General features: G+C 45.3%; 1 protein-coding gene across 6 annotated transcripts in view; it reads right to left on the bottom strand.

Moving 5' to 3' along the window:
• TASOR (transcription activation suppressor) overlaps positions 1-18269 on the bottom strand; it is a 2736533-nt gene that overhangs the window by 1160674 nt on the left and 1557590 nt on the right. For all 6 annotated transcript variants that reach the window (XM_044078696.1, XM_044078698.1, XM_044078701.1 and 3 more), the window contains exon 16: positions 3064-3208. In XM_044078696.1, coding sequence (XP_043934631.1) covers positions 3064-3208 — 145 coding nt within the window. The remainder of the gene's footprint in view (positions 1-3063; positions 3209-18269) is intronic.

The following is an 18269-nucleotide window of genomic DNA, read 5'->3' as shown; positions in this document are numbered from 1 at the left end:
TGTTTTAGGCAACTTAAAACTTTTGGGTGAACCAGAAACATGCGTGAATAGAAACCTTTTCCCTTTCTGAGCAGGGGACACAGGCTGGATTGTGCCCTGTTCTAGCAGGCTTTTCAGAACTGGTGGGAAAATAAGCTCCTGTTCTTTTGGCAGTTGAGGGATACCCCTGAAGGGAGGTACTGTGCCAGGTCATGAAGTATCCATTCTTTATGATGCTGAGGACCCAAGAGTCTTGACTGATGGATTCCCAGGCTGGAAGTGATAGGGTAAGGTGCAGTGAGAGGGAAGGGTTGCCAAGAGTGTCTGAGGAGTCAGAAGGAAGATTCCTTCCCATCAGGAAAGGGCTGCTTAGCCAACTGTGGAGTGGAGGAAGAGGAGGAAAACGGATGAGTTTTCTTGGCCTCTTTATGGGGGTTTGTATGGGGGGGGGGTCTGGGATTTTGCCTGCGTATAAAGAACTGTTTCCCAGGGTAGTTCATGTAGAATTTAGGCACATGAGAGACCAAGATATGTTTAAAGGCCTTCAGCTCCTTGCTCTTTTCTCACAGGGATTTGAACAGTTTTGGCAGGTGGTGTTGTCCAGGGGGGCCATCCATAAGCTTTGCCTTTATGTCCCTGAAGAGGGGTTGAAGCCTTAGTCAAGTGAACCTTCTTAGTACAGAGGAATAAGCTTGCAGCTCGTTAAGTGGCCTCTACTGCATCATAGCTGCATTTGATCAAATGTCTGGCTACCTGTGAGGATGCAGCGATGAGAGAGGATGCCAGGGCTTTGTTCTCAGAGTCTGGCATATTAGACACTATCTTGGAGAGTTGTGACAAGAGTTCCATAGTGTACTTGGTCATGTGGGACTGGTAGTGCAGGGCTCTGAAGGTTAAAGTAGCTGAAGTACAGATTTTCTTACTCAGCCACTCCAATTGTCTACTATTCTTGTCTGAAGGGAGGAGGGAAGTAGAAGGAAGTGACCTGGAAGCCTTATAAGAGGCTAATGAAATCACAAAGGTCTGCACAGAGGCCTTGAAAAGGAAACTGTAATCCTGAGGCACTTTATAGTACCCGTCTGGCTTTTTGGGAGCCGGAGGTTGAGAGTCAGGTTAGGAAGACGTGGAGGCAAAAGCATCCAAAAAGGCTGGGATAACAGAAGGAATGGCAGGACGACTAGGATTCTGTACTTGGAGGTCATAACATTTCTGGACCTCTGACGTTTGTGAGCTGTACCATTTAAAATGCTCTCTCATCTTTGAGATGGTCTCACCAAAGGAGATTTCCTCCATTGAGATTCTGTCCCATTTGAATCTTCATCAGGGGAAGTATAGTGCAAAGAGGAAGGGATTTGGGATAAGTAATCCAATGAATTCTATCCTAATCAGATGAAGAATCTTCAAGTGGCTTGTGCTCTGGTCCTTTTTTGAGGGGAAGGTGGCCAGGCAAGAGCGGAAACTGGCTTGCCAGAGGGAGGCCTCAGAGCCATGAAGGCCTTAAAAAGGCCTTGTGTAAAATTCTGCCACTCCTCCTGAGTGTCTGGAGGGAGACAGGAATGTTTAGGCATCTGTTTCTTCGTTGGAGTATCCATCAGATGCAAAGACAGAGGGCCGGATGTAGGCCTACATTCGACCAGATCCAATTCACCATCCTCTCTCAACACAATCTGGGTAATTCCTCCAGGGCTTTCAGACACAATGTGCCTAGTTTACCCCCTGGAGATCTGGAGCCAATGTCTGGTAGGCCTCTCTGGATATGTCTACATCCGGTACCAAGGTGGCCTGTAAAATGGGCTTGACCTGTGGATCTGGGCCATGACGGAGGGCGTCTCTGAGCTCTCATGTCCTTCAGGAGAGACGTCCACAGGGAGACGTGCAGCTTCTGCTTCAGGCACAGGTTTTTTGGCCTTCAGTTTAGTAGACTTGGTCATTGGCTCCAAGGAACCTTCCAAGCTAAGAGCTTAAGCCATTGATTTTCCACGTAAATAACAAGAGACAAAAGCAGACTAATGAGGGTCTTAGGCACAAAGGACTGGCAAACTGGGACAGGTTTTATAGTTGTGAGTGGGCCAGAGATAGAAAAGGCACTGGGAATGATCATCCTTGTGTGGAATTTGTCTTCCACAGTCACACTTCCCTTTCCTGGACAACACCAACTTCAACCAAAACCAAGCAGCAGCAAAACACAAAAGGATTCCCCAATAGGGCACTTATCTTTATTGAAGAAACGATTCCGGCAGCAGAGAGACATCCGGGACTGGTGATTCGAATGGCGGCAAAGAAGTTCCGAGGATGGTGCGTGCATGTGTCTCCTGTATGACCTACATCCGATAGCCTACGTCAAACGTACCATGCACCCTGTGGTAGTAAAAACGTTGCTATACTGGCAGATGACGGGTCACCTTGGCAGGCAACTCCCTCATGTAAAAAACACTGCAAGAGATGAATAGGAGGACATCAAAGGGTGTGTTTACGTATTGAACTGACCATGCTGAAGTATTTAGTCAAAATAAATTAAATTATTCACCTTTTATTCAACACAAATGTACAGTAATACACTAAAATGTGCTTTTGTGGTGTAATTCTCAGGCAATGGTACTTACTCCTCTTCATGTTAGGCAACCTAACACATGGTCATTACAAATAAAACCCTCAAATTTATCAATCAAACTACAAGATGGTAAACATCCAAACGGACTGCTCCAAGTTAAAATGTGACTTCAATGTCTTCATTTTCTCATCCTTTGATCATCCACAAACTTTCAGAAAGTCAATTTCAGATAAAGTTTCTGTCACCATACCCAAATACTGAACTATGCAATGCTCTCCTATGCCACATCATCCACAACACAACCTTTATGTTCCTCAAGTATAAATGAGAACTCTCAGCTGTGGTTCTGACCCTATCAAAGTACTTAATAATAAATATCTTCCAAGTTTTTCTCTCCCCTGTGCCCTGCACTAAACATAATATACGTTATTTAGCTCTATTAGAGGACAACATTCTGAACTGGAACTGCTTCCCATAGTCAAACCTGACAGTCAAGTATAGTGACACACATTCAGTAACATTAAAATTGCTACCTGTAATAGGTATAAGTTTCCAAAGCACTTGATTTTCTACTGTAGGATCTGAAGTGGAGTTCTCCCTCCGATATACATGTTCAATTGGTGTACTAGGGCAAGGACTATACCCCTCCGGACTGCTAGCATTTCCTGTGCCCAAGTCCTAGAGGAAAAAAAAAAAGCATGATTTAAGTGTCAGTTAAGCAACTAAAACATGTTAAATGACAGGCTGGTAATACTGAAAAAGCTAAATGAGGTCAGCTGAGTGCTGCAGACAATAGTTTCTATATTTGACACTAGCACTGTATTTGACACTAGCAAGATAGGTTCAAATAAGCAGCTAAGGTAAGTAAGGCCATCAAAGTATGCATGGGTAGGAAGCTGGCTGACTGTCAGCTCACCCATCTATTCAATGAGGAAGGCTAGACTATTGCCAAGATGCCCCTGAGGATAAGAGTGGCATATGCAAGCTATCAATAAAGAAACAATCCCTCAAATCTGCAGAACTGTCTTTGCCTGCAAGATCTGTAAGCTATGTGCCCAAGGAGGGGTGACAGTGGAAAGGATATCAAAAATAACATGAAAGAAAAAGCAAAGGAAATTTTAACCAGAAGTATGACAGCTGCTCTCAACAGGGCTCCTTGCTACCCTGCCAGAATTAATTCATATTCTAACCCACTCTGTTGTGGACAAACCCATCCAGTGACAGATCACATGGTGCTAGTGAGGACAATGAGGAGAACAAACTATATGAAGTAAAAGCCTGCAGTCACACCTCAATTAGATAAAGGTGACAGAAGAAAAAAAAAGTTACAAGACTCGAGGCATTATTTACCTACTTTGTTACTATAATGTACACATGTATGACTGCCCTTTCCTACTGCCAAAAGTGAAGCTGTAGAAAATATCATCCTTATCTTTCATCCACAGCTGTTCTTGGTTTAACAAACTAAAACGACCATGTAATTCCAGTCCAGTAACCGATCTTGTTCATATCAAAGTGTTCACAGTTCCACCAATATGTTCACAGTTCCACCAATAATCATGGTCTACTAAAGTCAGCAACACTTTGTAAATTATACCTTTCACACTTAAAAGCATGTTAACATGTCCATCCCACCATGTATTTATTTACTATTTCTCTGTACAGCTGTTTTCTATATCTGCTTACTAGTGCACTGCCATGATAATACTCACCTGGGCTGTGACTGAAATTGGTCCATGGCAATCTGTGCAATACCACAGGAAACTATCTTAAATAAAAATAAACATAAACCTATTTAAAATACTCATCTGTGCATTTTCAACTTGAAACTTAACTTGGTTAGTGTGACGACCGTGCCCTGGCCCAGCAATCAAGGAGCCTCAATCCTCACCACTAACACCAGGGAGGGTTGCCTCATAAAAGAGGAAAGGATAACAAATACATACAGTAAAGTACAATTTCCCTTAAGGGCACACAGAGATCACAGTCAGTCTGGTTGCTCCCTTACTCTCCAGGTCCCCAGTAAGACTCCCCACTGGCACAGCTATAGGGTCCAGATTTCAGCCTAGCTGGCAAGCTAACTTCCAGTACCCTCTCTGTCCCACCAGTGCTTCGTGTCCCAGCCCAGGTAGCTGACACACCACACACCCTGAAATAAGTATTTATACAACTTCATAGACACTCCTGGGAAAGGCTGACAGATCCGCCAGCTGTGCCCCTTTACCCAGACTATGCGGTAGTAATTTCTGCCACCACCAGCTAATACTTATCAGCTACCCAAAGGCCCTTAAAAGGGTATCCAGTTATTACTGTGCAATATTATTATCCAATTGGTAATGTGACTATTCAGTCTAAGGCTTATTAGAGTGGCTTATTACAATAAACTCTATAAATATGCAATGTACTCTAGAGTTACTTATCCCTACACAAACCAGCCACAGGTAAAAGGTTTTTAAAAATATTTAATAATAAATAATTAAAAACACAAGAAAATACTACTACACCACAGTGATATCTAAGAGTTCAGAGATCACACACAAACATAAAATAATACAGTAGGACAGGTCTGATGTCAAAGAAAAACACAATCTAACTTACAGTGCTACAATCCGACTTACATACATATAGAGCATAAGCAGTACTGGGGTTGATGTTCCAAGACAAAATGCTTACAGTCTCTCTCTCAGCAATAGTTTTTAAACTCACTAACAAACATTTCTGCTAAGGACCTCCCAGATTACATCATTTTGAAACTTGGATTTTCCCAGTATACACATTACATAATTTTGACAGTCTGGAGTTCCCAGGCAAAAGGCTACATTATTTAAAAATCTAACATGCTCAGGAAACTACAACAATAAAAGACATTTCACATGTACACACTAGCAATTATCCCTCAAGTTAAGACAATAGAAAGAATGTGCTCAGCCAGCCATTTTGGCATCACTATTTAGATAATTCTAACTTCAAAGAACATTTGAAATGCTTGGCTTAGTTTTCCTTACAGCAGATGGCAATGTTGCAACACTCAAAGTTCACATTTTACAGTGTATTATTTCATTTAAGAACACAAGCCTGTATTTTACATTTACATATACAAATGATAGACTTATGTATCAAATTCTGTTTGACTAGGCTGGCAGCCTTCGCCCATCTTTACCCAATCTTCACAGTTAGTATTGTATGAAAACAAGGGACTTCGACCTAACTAAAGGAATTATTAGCTGATGACAGGGTACAACTAAGAAAAGGACATGTGGCAAATATGACAGTAATTAACTATCAGCTGATCTTTTGAGATGGCCTCCTCCTTGTATACTTAAGGAACATACAAGCACATGTTTTCTCAACTTTTAAAATCACTAGCTCTGGCAGTCAGGGTTTGATTATCCTTTACAGCTTATGCATAGCATATCTGTAGCACTGCCTCCTCCCCTAAGACATAAAAGATATCCTCTTATAGTATTTGTTGATCTACAAGGGGCACCTATTGTTAGGCCCTTAAGTGTTAACTGCCTCTTCGATTCCAGTTTGACATTTTTTCAAAACTCCTAATTTAATGTATACATATGCCCTGTGCCAATGAAGACTGGTATCATATGCAACACTAGGTAGGTATACCTAACCCAAGATGAGAGAGTTTGCCTCAGACTAGTGCGTATACTTTCTATAACTCTAGAAAAGTACAGTTTTGTACCTACCATAAATGTAGATGTCCGAACTGGATAGCATCTGCAGTCATAACAACTGGGTTGTCCTGTCGTCAGGCAGCCCTTCAGTCGGCCGGATTCCAAAGTCCGGGTCCGGCTTCGGCTGATGTCGCACTCCACCCGACGTCATCTCTGTTGGTCTTCGGGTATAAAAGCATCAGCCGACGCCATTTTCCTCAGTGTTTCTTGCCCCAGATGCCAGAAGCCCTCTTGCAGGCTAAAATTTGGATAGATGCCAATGTTTCCAAATAGATAGAGGTAAACACAACAATAAGCATGTATGTACATATATACAAACAAATACACCATAAAGACTCCCCAACAGCTAGCTATTAGGAGGGTAAACACCCTAGGAGTACCACAGAGGGAAGGAGGAGGGTAATCCTGACTGCAGATGCTATCCAGTTCGACATCTACATTTATGGTAGGTACAAAACTGTACTATGTCCTTCATGGATGCATCTGCAGTCATAACAACTGGGTAGAATACCATAGCCAACTAGGGAGGAGGATAAAAGTAGATTATGGTGTGTTTAGGATCCCTTGCAGTACAGCAGTGGCAAACCCTGCTCGGGATCTGGAATATAGAGGCAAATTATAATGCTTGGCAAATGTATGCACGGAGGTCCAAGTAGCCGCCTCAATAATGTCTTTGGTTGCCACTCCTCGTAAGAAGGCTGTGGTAGTGGCTGTTGCCCTTGTAGAATGAGGTCTTATGTTCTGTGGAATTGGTTTTCCATGGAAGGAGTAACAGAATCGTATGCAATTTCCTATCCATTTGGAGATTGTCTGTTTGGAAATAGCTTTTCCTTCCCTTCCTGTTGCATAGGCTACAAAAAGTTGGTCAGTCTGATAAGTCAACCACCGTAGTGGGTAAAAATTCTGAGGTCGATTCAAGAGTTGTAGCAGGGGCCTCAGTTGTAGGAATAGGTTAAAAGCTCTAGCTGAGAGAGTAGCTGAAGTGTAGACCTTTTTACCCCATCTGTCTAATGACCTTGCTTCCCTTTCAGAAGGAGTAGGGTTTTTAGCTATGGTCGCGGCTACTGCCTTGGGACCCTGGGATATAGTTTCTGGGTCTGCAAGTGGGGCCTTGTAAAGGTGGTGATGAGTATCTGGCACCCTGTAAAATCTGTCTGGTTTGGCAGGGGCTGGGGGTAAAGAATCTGGAGCGGAGCAAACATCATTGAAAGCATCATCCACCACAGAGAGAACAGGAGGTATAGCTAAGGGCCTATGCTGTGGGAGGTGCAGAAAGGTCCTAAGTCTTTTTCTGGAGTCTGAAAAATCCTGTTGCTGCCATTGGAACTGTTCTCGCATGGCATGCAAGGTTTCCCCAAAGGAGAATTCTTCTGGTGGGGAAGCAGCTGGAATGGATTCTTCAGCATCAGAATCTTCAAAATTGGAGAAGGGAGCCTCTGGCTGGTCAGTTATGTCTGATTCATCAGCAGATTCATCAGAGGACACTGGCTCAGGGGGCTCTGCCCTAGGTCTCTTCTCTGGGGGCTGAGAGGCCCTATCTGGGTGAGATTGAGATCCTCTGATTAAAGAAATTAAATCTTCTGCCAAAGAAAGCATTTGGGAACTAGAAGAGGGCCTGGATGTGGGGGGTTTAACAGGCACTGTTTTAGTAGTCTTGGCTGCTTTAGCCCTGGCGAAGGCCTTAATGGACATGGCTGCTGGAGGCCTAGCAGCACCACGTGCTGGGGTAGAGACATCCAAGGGGATGGTGTAATCCTGACTGCTTCGGGCGCCACGCGGCAAGAAAGACTGAGGAAAATGGCGTTGGCTGATGCTTTTATACCCGAAGACCAACAGAGATGACGTCGGGTGGAGTGCGACATCAGCGGCGGACCCGGACTTTGGAATCCGGCCGACTGAAGGGCTGCCTGACGACAGGACAACCCAGTTGTTATGACTGCAGATGCATCCATGAAGGACATCAATAATTCTTCACCTACATTACTAACAAAAAAGTACAGTTGTGTACACTTACCATAAATGTAGATGTTCGAGTGTATTCACTGTTGCAGTCATCACATTTGGGTCATCTGCCTGCAGGTAGCCCTCAGTCGGCCTGAATACCAGCCTTGGGATTTCTGCATCGGATGCTGTCCTTCTTCCATGACGTCAGGTCGTCAGGGGTATAAAACATGCAGCTGACACCATTACATCAGTTTTTCTTGCCCCAGATGTCAGGAGCACCCACAATAGGAAGCAATTAAATGGTTTGGAACACACCCAGTAGAAAGTAAATACCAATGTTTAAGATATGGCCAAACAAAAAAGAGTAAGTAGAAGTACAGAGAAGTCGGGGGCTGGAGGAAGGGTAACCAGGACTGCAACAGTAAATACATTCGAACATCTACATTTATGGTAAGTGTACACAACTGTACTATGTTCTTCGTGTTTCACTGCTGCAGTCATCACATTTAGGTTGATTCCCAAAGCTAAGGATGGGTGGAGGCAGTTAAGAAGCATTAGGGCTGGCAAGGAGGCCCTGTAAGACTGCTGTGGCAAATCCAGCTCTGGATTTAGGAAAGATAGGCAAGTGGTAATGCTTGATGAAGGTGTGTACAGAGCTCTAGGTTGCAGCTTCCAGGATGTCCCCGGTAGGGACTCCCCTGAGAAATGCTGTAGAGGTTGATGTAGCCCTAGTGGAATGTGTTCTGATCCCCTGTGGGCTAAGTTTACCATGGTGTTTGTAGCAGAAATGGATGCAGTGTGCTATCCATTTGGAAATGGTTTGCTTTGAAATAGCCTTGCCCTCTGCCCCTGTAGCAAAGCTGACTAGCAGCTGGTCAAATTTTCTGGAAGGTTTAGTCCTGTCCAGATAGAACCTAACCTGCCTGTGCACAACCAGGGAGTGCAGGATCCTTTCCCCTTTATTCTGAGAATTAGGGAAAAAGGTTGGCAAATTAATGGATTGGTTTAAAGTCACACTAGATACCACCTTGGGCATAAATGATGGGTTAGCCCTGAGGGAAACTCTGTCTGCATGGAAGATAATGAAGGGTTCCAATGCCATAAGGGCCTGCAATTCAGACACTCTTCTTGCTGAAGTGATGGCTAGAAGTAAAGCTGTTATCCAGGAGAGGAATTTTAACTGCTGAAGCAGCAGGTTCAAAGGGTGGAAGCGTGAGTTTTTCCAATACAAAGTTAAGGTCCAAGACTAGAGTGGGAGTCTTCTTGGGGGGGGTTTGGGGGGGGCTTAAATGTTTGGCTCCTCTCAGGAACTGTTTGACCAGAGGATGAAAGAGGAGGGGTGGCTCAGTATGAGCTGAGATGGCCGAGGCATGAATCTTAATTGAAGAGAAGGACAGGCCTTAGTGGAGCATTTCTGTTAAGTAATCTAGTATACGAGATAAGCTGGGCACAGTTGTGTCCATTCCTTGAGACTGGCTCCAAGAGCAGTATCTATTCCACTTTTCTGAATAGGATTTTCTAGTACTAGGCCTCCTTGCCTCAAGGATGACATCCAGCACCTGTTTACTGAGGGTTGCTGGTGATGAGTTCAGGGGATGAGACAGGCTGCTAGGTTCAGGGTTTGTAGCGGAGGATGCAAAATCTGACCCTCCTGCTGGGACAGCAAAGAGGTGGGTCTGAAGCAGGTGGCAGTACGGTCAGACTGCGCAAAAGTGGGTACCAGTGCTGGCATGGCCAGTCTGGTGCAATCAGGATTGCCCTTGGCCTGTCCTGTTTGATCTTTAGTAGAACCTTCGACAGGAGGGGCAGAGGGGGAAAGGCATAGATTGAGAGGTTTTCCCATGTAAAGAACAGAGCGTCCACTTTCCAAACTTGACTGAGGGGAGTTCTGGTGCAATATTTGCTCAATTTATATTTCTGAGGGGAAGCAAAGAGGTCCACCTCTGGTGTTCCCCACCTGTGGATTAGAAGCTTGAATGATTTGGGTTCCAGTTTCCACTCGTGTGGGTCCATTAGATTTCTGCTTAAGTCATCTGCCAGAAAATTTAGTTTGCCTGGCAGAACTGAGCTTGCAGGTGCACTTGATTGCAAAAGGCTATGTTCCACAGAACCATGGCTAACCTGCAGAGTGGGTAGGAATGGGTTCCCCCCTGCTTGTTTATGTACCACATAACCGTGGTGTTGTCTGTCTTTACCAATAGTTGCCCTGGAAGAATAAGGCATTTGAAGGCTGTCAGAGCATTCTATACAGCTAACATTTCTTTTTGACTGATATGCAGGTGCGTTTGCTTTGGGCTCCATTTGCCTTGAATGCAGTGCCCTGCAACGTGAGCCCCCCATGCATAGTCTGATGCATCTGTTGTTAGGGTTTGGGCGGCAGGGAGTTGAATAAAAGGGAGTCCTTTGTTGTGGTAGCAGGCCTCTGCCCACCAAAGGAACTCTGCCCTTAGGCAAGAAATGATAGAACTCATTGTTTCCAGGTCCTGAGAATGTTGACACCAGAGACTAAGTACCACTGAAGTTTCTTCATATGCAGTCTTGCATATGGAATTAGTAGAATGCAAGAGGCCATGAACCCTAGGGCTTGCAGTATTTTTCTTGCAGATGGCTGGGTTTTGGTGGCCAGTAGGTTGAAGTAATTTGTCAACTAAACTTGTTTTTCTGGAGTGAGGAATGTCATCTGGGAAATTGTGTTCAAGCTTGCTCCCAGAAATACAATCTGTTGGCTAGGTACCAGATGTGATTTCTTTTTGTTGATGGTGTACCCCAGTGAAGTTAGAAGTCTCTTTACAAATGTCAGGTGCTGCAGTAGCAATTCCTGACTGCCCGCCTGAATCAGGCAATCATACAAGTATGGGTAAATTTGAATTTTTCTCTGCTTGCAATATGCAATGGTTGGAGCTAGGCATTTTGTGAATACCCTGGGCGCAGTAGATAAGCCAAAGGGAAGTGCAGACAACTGATAGTGCATAGACCCTGCTCTGAAATATAGACATTTCCTGCAAGATTCACTTATGGGGATGTGCAGATAGGCTACTTTTAAGTCTGGGGTGGCTAGCCAGGAGTCCTTGCTAGCATAGGAAGCAGCTGTTGCAGAGTAAGCATTTTGAATCTTGGAACCACCAGGAAGGTGTTAGGAACAGACAGATCCAAGATAGGGCGCAAAGAGTTTTCTTTTCTGGGTACCAGAAACAGTCTGGAGTAAAAACGTTATCCCCTTTGCTCTGCTGGGACAGGTTGAATAGCCTTGATACTGAGAAGGGAAAGTACTTGCTTTTGGGCCTCTGCCCACTGGTTTGGGGGGAGGTCTGGCCATCCACTTGGGGTTGGCAGTGAGTGGAAGTTGAATCTGTATCGCTGGGATACAATGTTCAATACCCATCTGTCCTAGCTGATGTATTCCCAGTTTTTTGCATGCAGGACAAGTTTCCCTCCTAAGGGTGCAAGTTCTTTGGCAAGGTTTTTCTAAATGGCTTAGTGCAGTCAAGATAGTATCCGAGTTGTCTGTGCACGTCTAATAAGTGCAAAATTATTTCCCCCTTGTTTGGGGGGTTGGGAAAGAAGGTGGGAAGGTGTATGGCCTGGTTAAGGGTCACATCAGATACCACCTTGGACATAAAGGAGGGATTAGTCCTCAGGGAGACTCTGTCTGCATGGAAAATTATGAAGGGCTCGACAGCCATGACAGCTTGAAATTCTGAGACCCTTCTGGCAGAGGTGATGTTTAGTAGGAAGACAGTCTTCCAGGAGAGGTATTTCAATTCTGCTGAAGTGGCAGGTTTGAAAGGAGGTAAGGTCAGTTTCTCTAACACACAATTCAGGTCCCAGGGTAAAGTAGGAGTTCTTCTGGGAGGCCTGATATTAGAAGCCCCTCTGAGGAATTGCTTAACTAATGGATGAGAGAAGAGGGGTGGGTCTGAATCATAATGGGCAGAGATGGCCGAGGCATGGATTTTAATGGAGGAGAAGGAGAGGCCACTATTGAGCAACTCTGCTAAGTAATCCCAGATGAGGGGGATGGAAGGTTGGGAGGTACTTGCCCCTTTTGATTGCTTCCAGGAGCAGAATCTTTCCCATTTTCCTGCACAAGAATTTCTTGTGCTGGGCCTTCTGGCCTCTGTGATGATGCCCAAGACCTGTTTGCTTAACAGTGACTTCTTGTTAGGTTTTAATGTATGAGCCACGCTGAACGTTTGAAAGTCTGTAGGTCTGGGTGCAGTACCATCCCCCTCTCCTGGGTCAAGAGGTCTGACCTTAGGGGAAGCAGCTTGGAGGGCTGTAAGGTCAGACTGAGTAGTAAGGGGTACCAATGTTGTCTGGGCCAACCAGGAGCGATGAAGATGGCCTTTGGTCTCTCCTCTCTTATGTTGATCAGAACCTTGGAAAGAAGGGGAAGAGGAGGGTATGCGTACACAAAGAGGGAGCTCCAGGGGAAGGTCAAGGCATCCACCTTCCATGCTAGGAGGTGATACTCCCCAGTGCAAAACTTGTGCAGCTGGTGTTTGAGGTGCGAGGCAAAGAGGTCCAACTCTGAGTTCCCCCACTCCTGGGTGATTTGCAGAAAGATTTCTCTGTGAAGCTGCCATTCATGGGGGTCCAGTAAGTTTCTGCTAAGGTAGTCTGCCATAGTGTGTTGTTCAACTCTGGTAAGTACTGGGCAATTAGGTGTAGCCCCATGGAGGTGGCCATAAGCCACAGACTCATGGCTAACCTGCACGGGGGGGGGGGGGGGTAAGACTGGGTGCACCCCTGCTTGTTGATGTACCACATTACTGTGGTGTCTGTTTTTATAAGGAAGACCCTGGCCTGAGATAGGGTTGGAAGGAAGTCAGAGTGTTTTGCACTGCCATCATTTCTTTCTGGCTGATGTGCAAGTGGAGTTGCTGGGCATTCCAAGGGCCTTTGGTACACCTGCCTGCTAGGTGAGCGTCCGAAGCTATGTCTGAGGTGTCAGTGGTCATTGTCTGGCCAGAAGGGTGGAGAATGAAGAGAAGACCCTTGCTCATGGCACAGGCCTCTGCCCACCAGAAAAATTCATCCCTTATGCAAGGGATTAGTGTGAGGGTGGTCCCTAGGGAGCAAGAGTGCTGACACCAAAGGTCAAGTACCACTGAATCTTTCTCATGTGAAGCTTAGCGAGAGGGATAAGGAGGATGCACGATGCCATGTATCCCAGGGCTTGCAGGAACTTCCTCGTGTGAGGTGACTTCTGGAAGCCAGCTGGGTGAAGAAGAGAAGCAGAAAACTCTGCTTTTCTGGGGACAGGAAGGCCATTAGGATTGCTGCGTCTAGCATAGCTCCCAGGAAAACTATTTTCCTGGTCGGGTTTTGCTTTGATTTTTTTTCTCGTTGATGGTGAACCCTAGGGAAGTTAGGAGTTTTTTTGACAAAGAGAAGGCTCTTGAACAACTTTTCTTTGCTGTTTGCCTGAATAAGGCAGTCATACAGGTAAGGGGAAATCTGCATATTTCTCAGTCTGCAGAAAGCTATAGCCTAGGCCAAGTATTTGGTAAATACTCTGGGAGCAGTAGATAAGCCGAAGGGCAGTGCAGAGAACTGAAAATGCTGATTGTCTACTCTAAAGCACAGGAATTTTCTGCACGATTCCCTGATGGGGATGTGGAGGTAGGCATCTTTTAGGTCTAGTGTCACCAGCCAGGCATTTTGAGGGAGCATAGGCAGGAGCTGCAGCAAGGTTAGCATTTTGAATCTGGGGACTACCAAAGAGGTGTTCATTTTGGATAGATCCAGGATAGGGCGCCAAGTGCCCTCTTTTCTGGGAACAAGGAATAGACTAGAGTAAAAACCTTTTCCTGTTTGATCTGGAGGGACAGGTTCTATTGCCCCCGGGATATTAGGGTTTTTACCTGTCTTAATGCCTCTGCCCACTGGTTTGGAGGGAGGTCTGGGTACCCTCCTAGAATTGGGAGTTTGCTGAAGGAGAATCTGTATCCCTGAGAAATGATTTTTAAGACCCATTGGCCCTTGGTTATAGAGACCCAATTGACCTTGAAGAGAGTGAGCCTTCCTCCTAGTTTTAGATGAGTGAAAGGAGGGCAGAGGGGGGAGGGAGAGTCATTGTGAGTGCTTGCAATAGAAGCTTGGCTTAGAACTACCTATCGTGGAGGCAGAAGTGGTCCAGTGTTTGCTTCTTTGGGATGGGGGCCTGGATGTCCTGTCCCTGCGGGGCTTACTTTGGCCCTGTCTGCTGGGTGCAGGAAAGGCCCAGAGTTTAGAGGGGAAGTTCCTGCTAAAACTGGGTGGTTGAACTTGAAAGAAATCCTTTACTGTTTGCATAGATTTTGCTTTGTCTTCCTTTTTAAGCACCTCTTCTGCTTTTTCCCCAAATAGGTGTTCCTTATCTAGGGGTGCATCAATAAGTTTAGACTTGACATGATCAGGGAGAGGTTGTTCCTTCAGCCATGCATGTCTTTCTAACAGATCCTGTCACTGCTGTCCTGCTAGAGGCTTCTAGGGCATCATATCCACATTGTAATGAGTGCTTGGCCACTTGACAAGCAGAGTGTGGTAGTCCCGCCAGCTCTTTTGAGTTGGCACTGTCAGGGGAGGTAGCAATCTTCTGTTTTATTTTTTTCCAAAGTGTGTTGTTGATATTTTAAGATATGGAACTGTCAACTGAGTGCCCCGATAGCTAAGGTTGCAGAGGTGTACAATTTCTTACCCCATTTATCCAGAGCTCTGGAGTCTTTGTCAGAAGGAAGAGGGTTCTTGACAGAACTATTCTTAGCTCCTCTGGGTCCCTGTGTAATGACCTCAGGGTCTGCAGCAGGGTTCATGTACAGGTATTTGTGAGAATCCAGTACTCTGTAGTACCTGTCAGGTTTAGCTAGGGAAGGAGGCAGGGCATCAGGGGCTAAACTGGATTCAAGGAAACCATCATCCACCACTTCTAGAATAGGTGGGATAGCCAGGGGTCTGTGCTGGGGCAGGTCCAGAAACTCTCCAAGTCGTTTCTTTGACTGTGGGTATTCCTGAGATTCCCAATGAAAATGCTCTCTGAGGGAGTGAAGGGCTTCCTCAAAGGAGAGGTCCTCTGGAGGGGAGGCAGAGGGGATGGATTCCTCTGCATCTGAATCCTCAAACAGTTAAGGGCTGCTGTTCCTCTTCAAAGGCACAATATTCAGAATCCTCAGACTCTTGGTCTGTCAATTTCTGGTGAAGGAACCCTTTTCCTTTTAGGAGTGGGGCCTTGAGTACCTTGGATAAGGGAGATGAGATCCTCTGCCATTTTAAAAATTTGAGCTTGGGAAGGGGGAGCAGTAGCAAGATGGTGGCTAGAAGAAGATTTCCTAGGAGTGGCCTGGCTTCGAGGCCTAAGAATCTGTCTGTCCCTGAGGAACTGTAGTCTGAAGAGAATACGTCAGTTTTTGTCTAGAATTGGTAGTGCGAAAGACGACCTCGGAAGCCGGTGCCTGCATTATGGCTCCGGACCCAACCGAGGGAGAGAGAGCCAAAGGCTCGGAAGACAAAGTGGATTTCAGAGGCATACCAGACTCCAAAAAGGGTCTCGGCAGAGGCCTGTGTAGAAAGCAAGTCAAGCATCAGGGGCTGAGAAAAAAACCTCACTGAATTCTGGAGAAATGACAACTTGCTTAGCGGTAGCATCGTCAGAAGGCTTAGCCTTGTGTGGCCTGTCTCTATCTTTACGTTTTTTCGGAATGTTGGTGGATGGTTGGCTAATGGACGTCATATCGGAAATCTAAGACTGAATATGAAAATAATTGTCTACAAAAACAGCTCTACGGCGAATGTTTCTCGCATTAAATAGGGCACACAACTGGCAGTGAAGGACGTCGTGGTCTGGGCCTAGCAAAGGAACTCTAGGCGTAGGCAAGGTATGATGGGAATCATTGCTTCTAGATCCTGAGAATGTTGACACCATAGGCTTTTTAGATACCACTGTAGTTTCCTCACATGCAGTCTTGCATATGGAATTAGAAGAATGCAGGAGGCCATGAACCCCAAGGCTTGTAGTATTTGCCTTGCAGATAGCAGGGTTTTTGTGGCCACTTGTTTGAAGTAGGTTGTCAAATTAATTTGTTTCTCTGGTGTGAGGAAAGCCATCTGGGAAGTTGTATTCAAGCTTGCTCCCAGGAATATAATTTGACAGGGTACCAGGTGTGATTTCTTTTCGATTATGGTGTACCCCAGACAAGTTAGCACCCTTTGTACAAAGGCCAGATGATTCAAAAGTATGTCCTGGCTTTCTGCTTGAATTAAACAATCGTCCAGGTATGGGTATATTTGAATGTTTCTTTGCCAGCAAAATGCAATGACTGGAGCTAGGCACTTTGTGAATACCCTTGGCGCAGTAGATAAGCCAAAGGGCAGTGCAGAGAACTGATAGTGCGTGTAGCCTGCTTTGAAGTGAAGGTATCTTCTGCAAGATTCCCTAATTGGGATGTGCAGGTATGCTTCCTTTAAATCTAATGTTGCCAACCAGGCATCTTTGCCTAGCATAGGAAGTAACTGGTGAAGAGTCAGCATCTTGAATTTTGGAATCACCAAAAAGGTGTTTAGAGTAAACAGGTCCAGGATAGGACGCCATGAATTGACTTTTCTGGGTACCAGGTAAAGTCTTGAGTAGAAACCCGGTCCCTTTTCCTCTTCTGGCACCAAATGGATGGCCCCTATGCTTAAGAGAGAGAGTACTTGCTTTTGGGCCTCTACCCACTGATTTGGGGGTAGATCTGGCCAACCGCTTAGTGTTGGTAACGTGTGGAAGTGAAATCTGTATCCTTGGGACACTACATTTAAAACCCATTTGTCCTGGGTAATGAGCTCCCAGTTCTCTGCATGAAGAGCAATCTTTCCCTCCAAAGGGGCAGTCAGTTGAGAAGTGCTTGGAAGTTTTAAAAAGAAGTCACTGAGACAGTTTACCATAGGGGGGAGTTTTATTACTTCCAGATTTGGAAGTGGAGGTCCCCCACTGCTTAGTCCTGTGCGTACCCTGGGACTGAAGCCTGGGTGCTCTGCTGGATCTGGGTTTGGACTGAGAAGGTATGGAAGAGGCAGGAAAGGACCAATTCTTAGAAGGCCAATGCCTACTAAATCTTGGAGGTTGTGCTTGTAAAAAATCTTTAACAGTTTGCATAGATTTAGCTTTTTCCTCCATCTTAACAACTTCTGCCTTGTTGCCAAACAGGCAGTCCTGATTAAAGGGAGCATCCAGTAATTTAGCTTTAACATGATCTGGCAAGGATTGCTCCTTAAGCCAAACATGCCTTCTAAGTACAGGCCCAGTGTTAGCAGCCCTGCAAGATGCCTCTAGTGAATCAAAACCACATTGCAAAGTATGTTTTCCAACTTGTTCAGCAGAATGCATTAAATCCTGTAAATCCTTACTGATACTTTAACATATGAAACTGACAGTTTAAGGCCCTAATGGCCAAAGTTGCAGAGCCCTGGAATCTCTATCAGAGGGGGTAGGATTTTTTTGCAGTAGTAGCTTTAATGCCCCTGGGTTCCTGTGAAATGGTCTCAGGATCTGCAGTACGATTTCTGAAAAGTAACTTGTGAGAGTCAGGAACCCTGTAATATCTATCAGGTTTTCTTGGAGTAGGAGGTAAAGAGTCAGGGGCCAAGCTAAATTCTGAAAAGGCATCATCAACAATGTCTAGTACAAGAGGTATGGCTAAAGGCCTGTGCTGGGCAGAAGTAAGAAATCTCTAAGTCTCTTTTTAGAATCAGAGAAATCCTGACTTTCCCAATGAAAATGCTCCCTGAGAGTATGCAAGGTCTCACACCAAAAGAGAAATCCTCGGGGGGGGGGGGGGGGGGGGGAGAATAGAGTCCTCGGCATCAGAATCCTCACAGGTAGATAAGGGTAAATCCTGGTCATCAGAGGAAACAGAAATTTCAGAATCCTGGTCAGAAGTATCATAAGCAAACTCAGTCTTAGGTCTCTTAGAGGGGGAAGGTTGGCTTCCCTTGATTAAAGTAATAAGGTCTTCAGCCATTCTAATCATTTGTATTTTAGGCATAGAGACCTGACCATGCAGACTAGGCATCAGTTTTCTAGGCATGGTTCGAGTTTTAGACCTTGAAGAAGAAGATGGCGTCGGTTTAATTTGCAAGTCAGTAGG

Source organism: Protopterus annectens, chromosome 7.part1, assembly GCF_019279795.1.
Source record: "Protopterus annectens isolate FY-2018-M chromosome 7.part1, PAN1.0, whole genome shotgun sequence".
Taxonomy (NCBI): Eukaryota; Metazoa; Chordata; order Ceratodontiformes; family Protopteridae; genus Protopterus; species Protopterus annectens.
The sequence above is the reverse complement of the archived record's forward strand: the minus strand, read 5'-3'. Positions and strand labels throughout refer to the sequence as shown.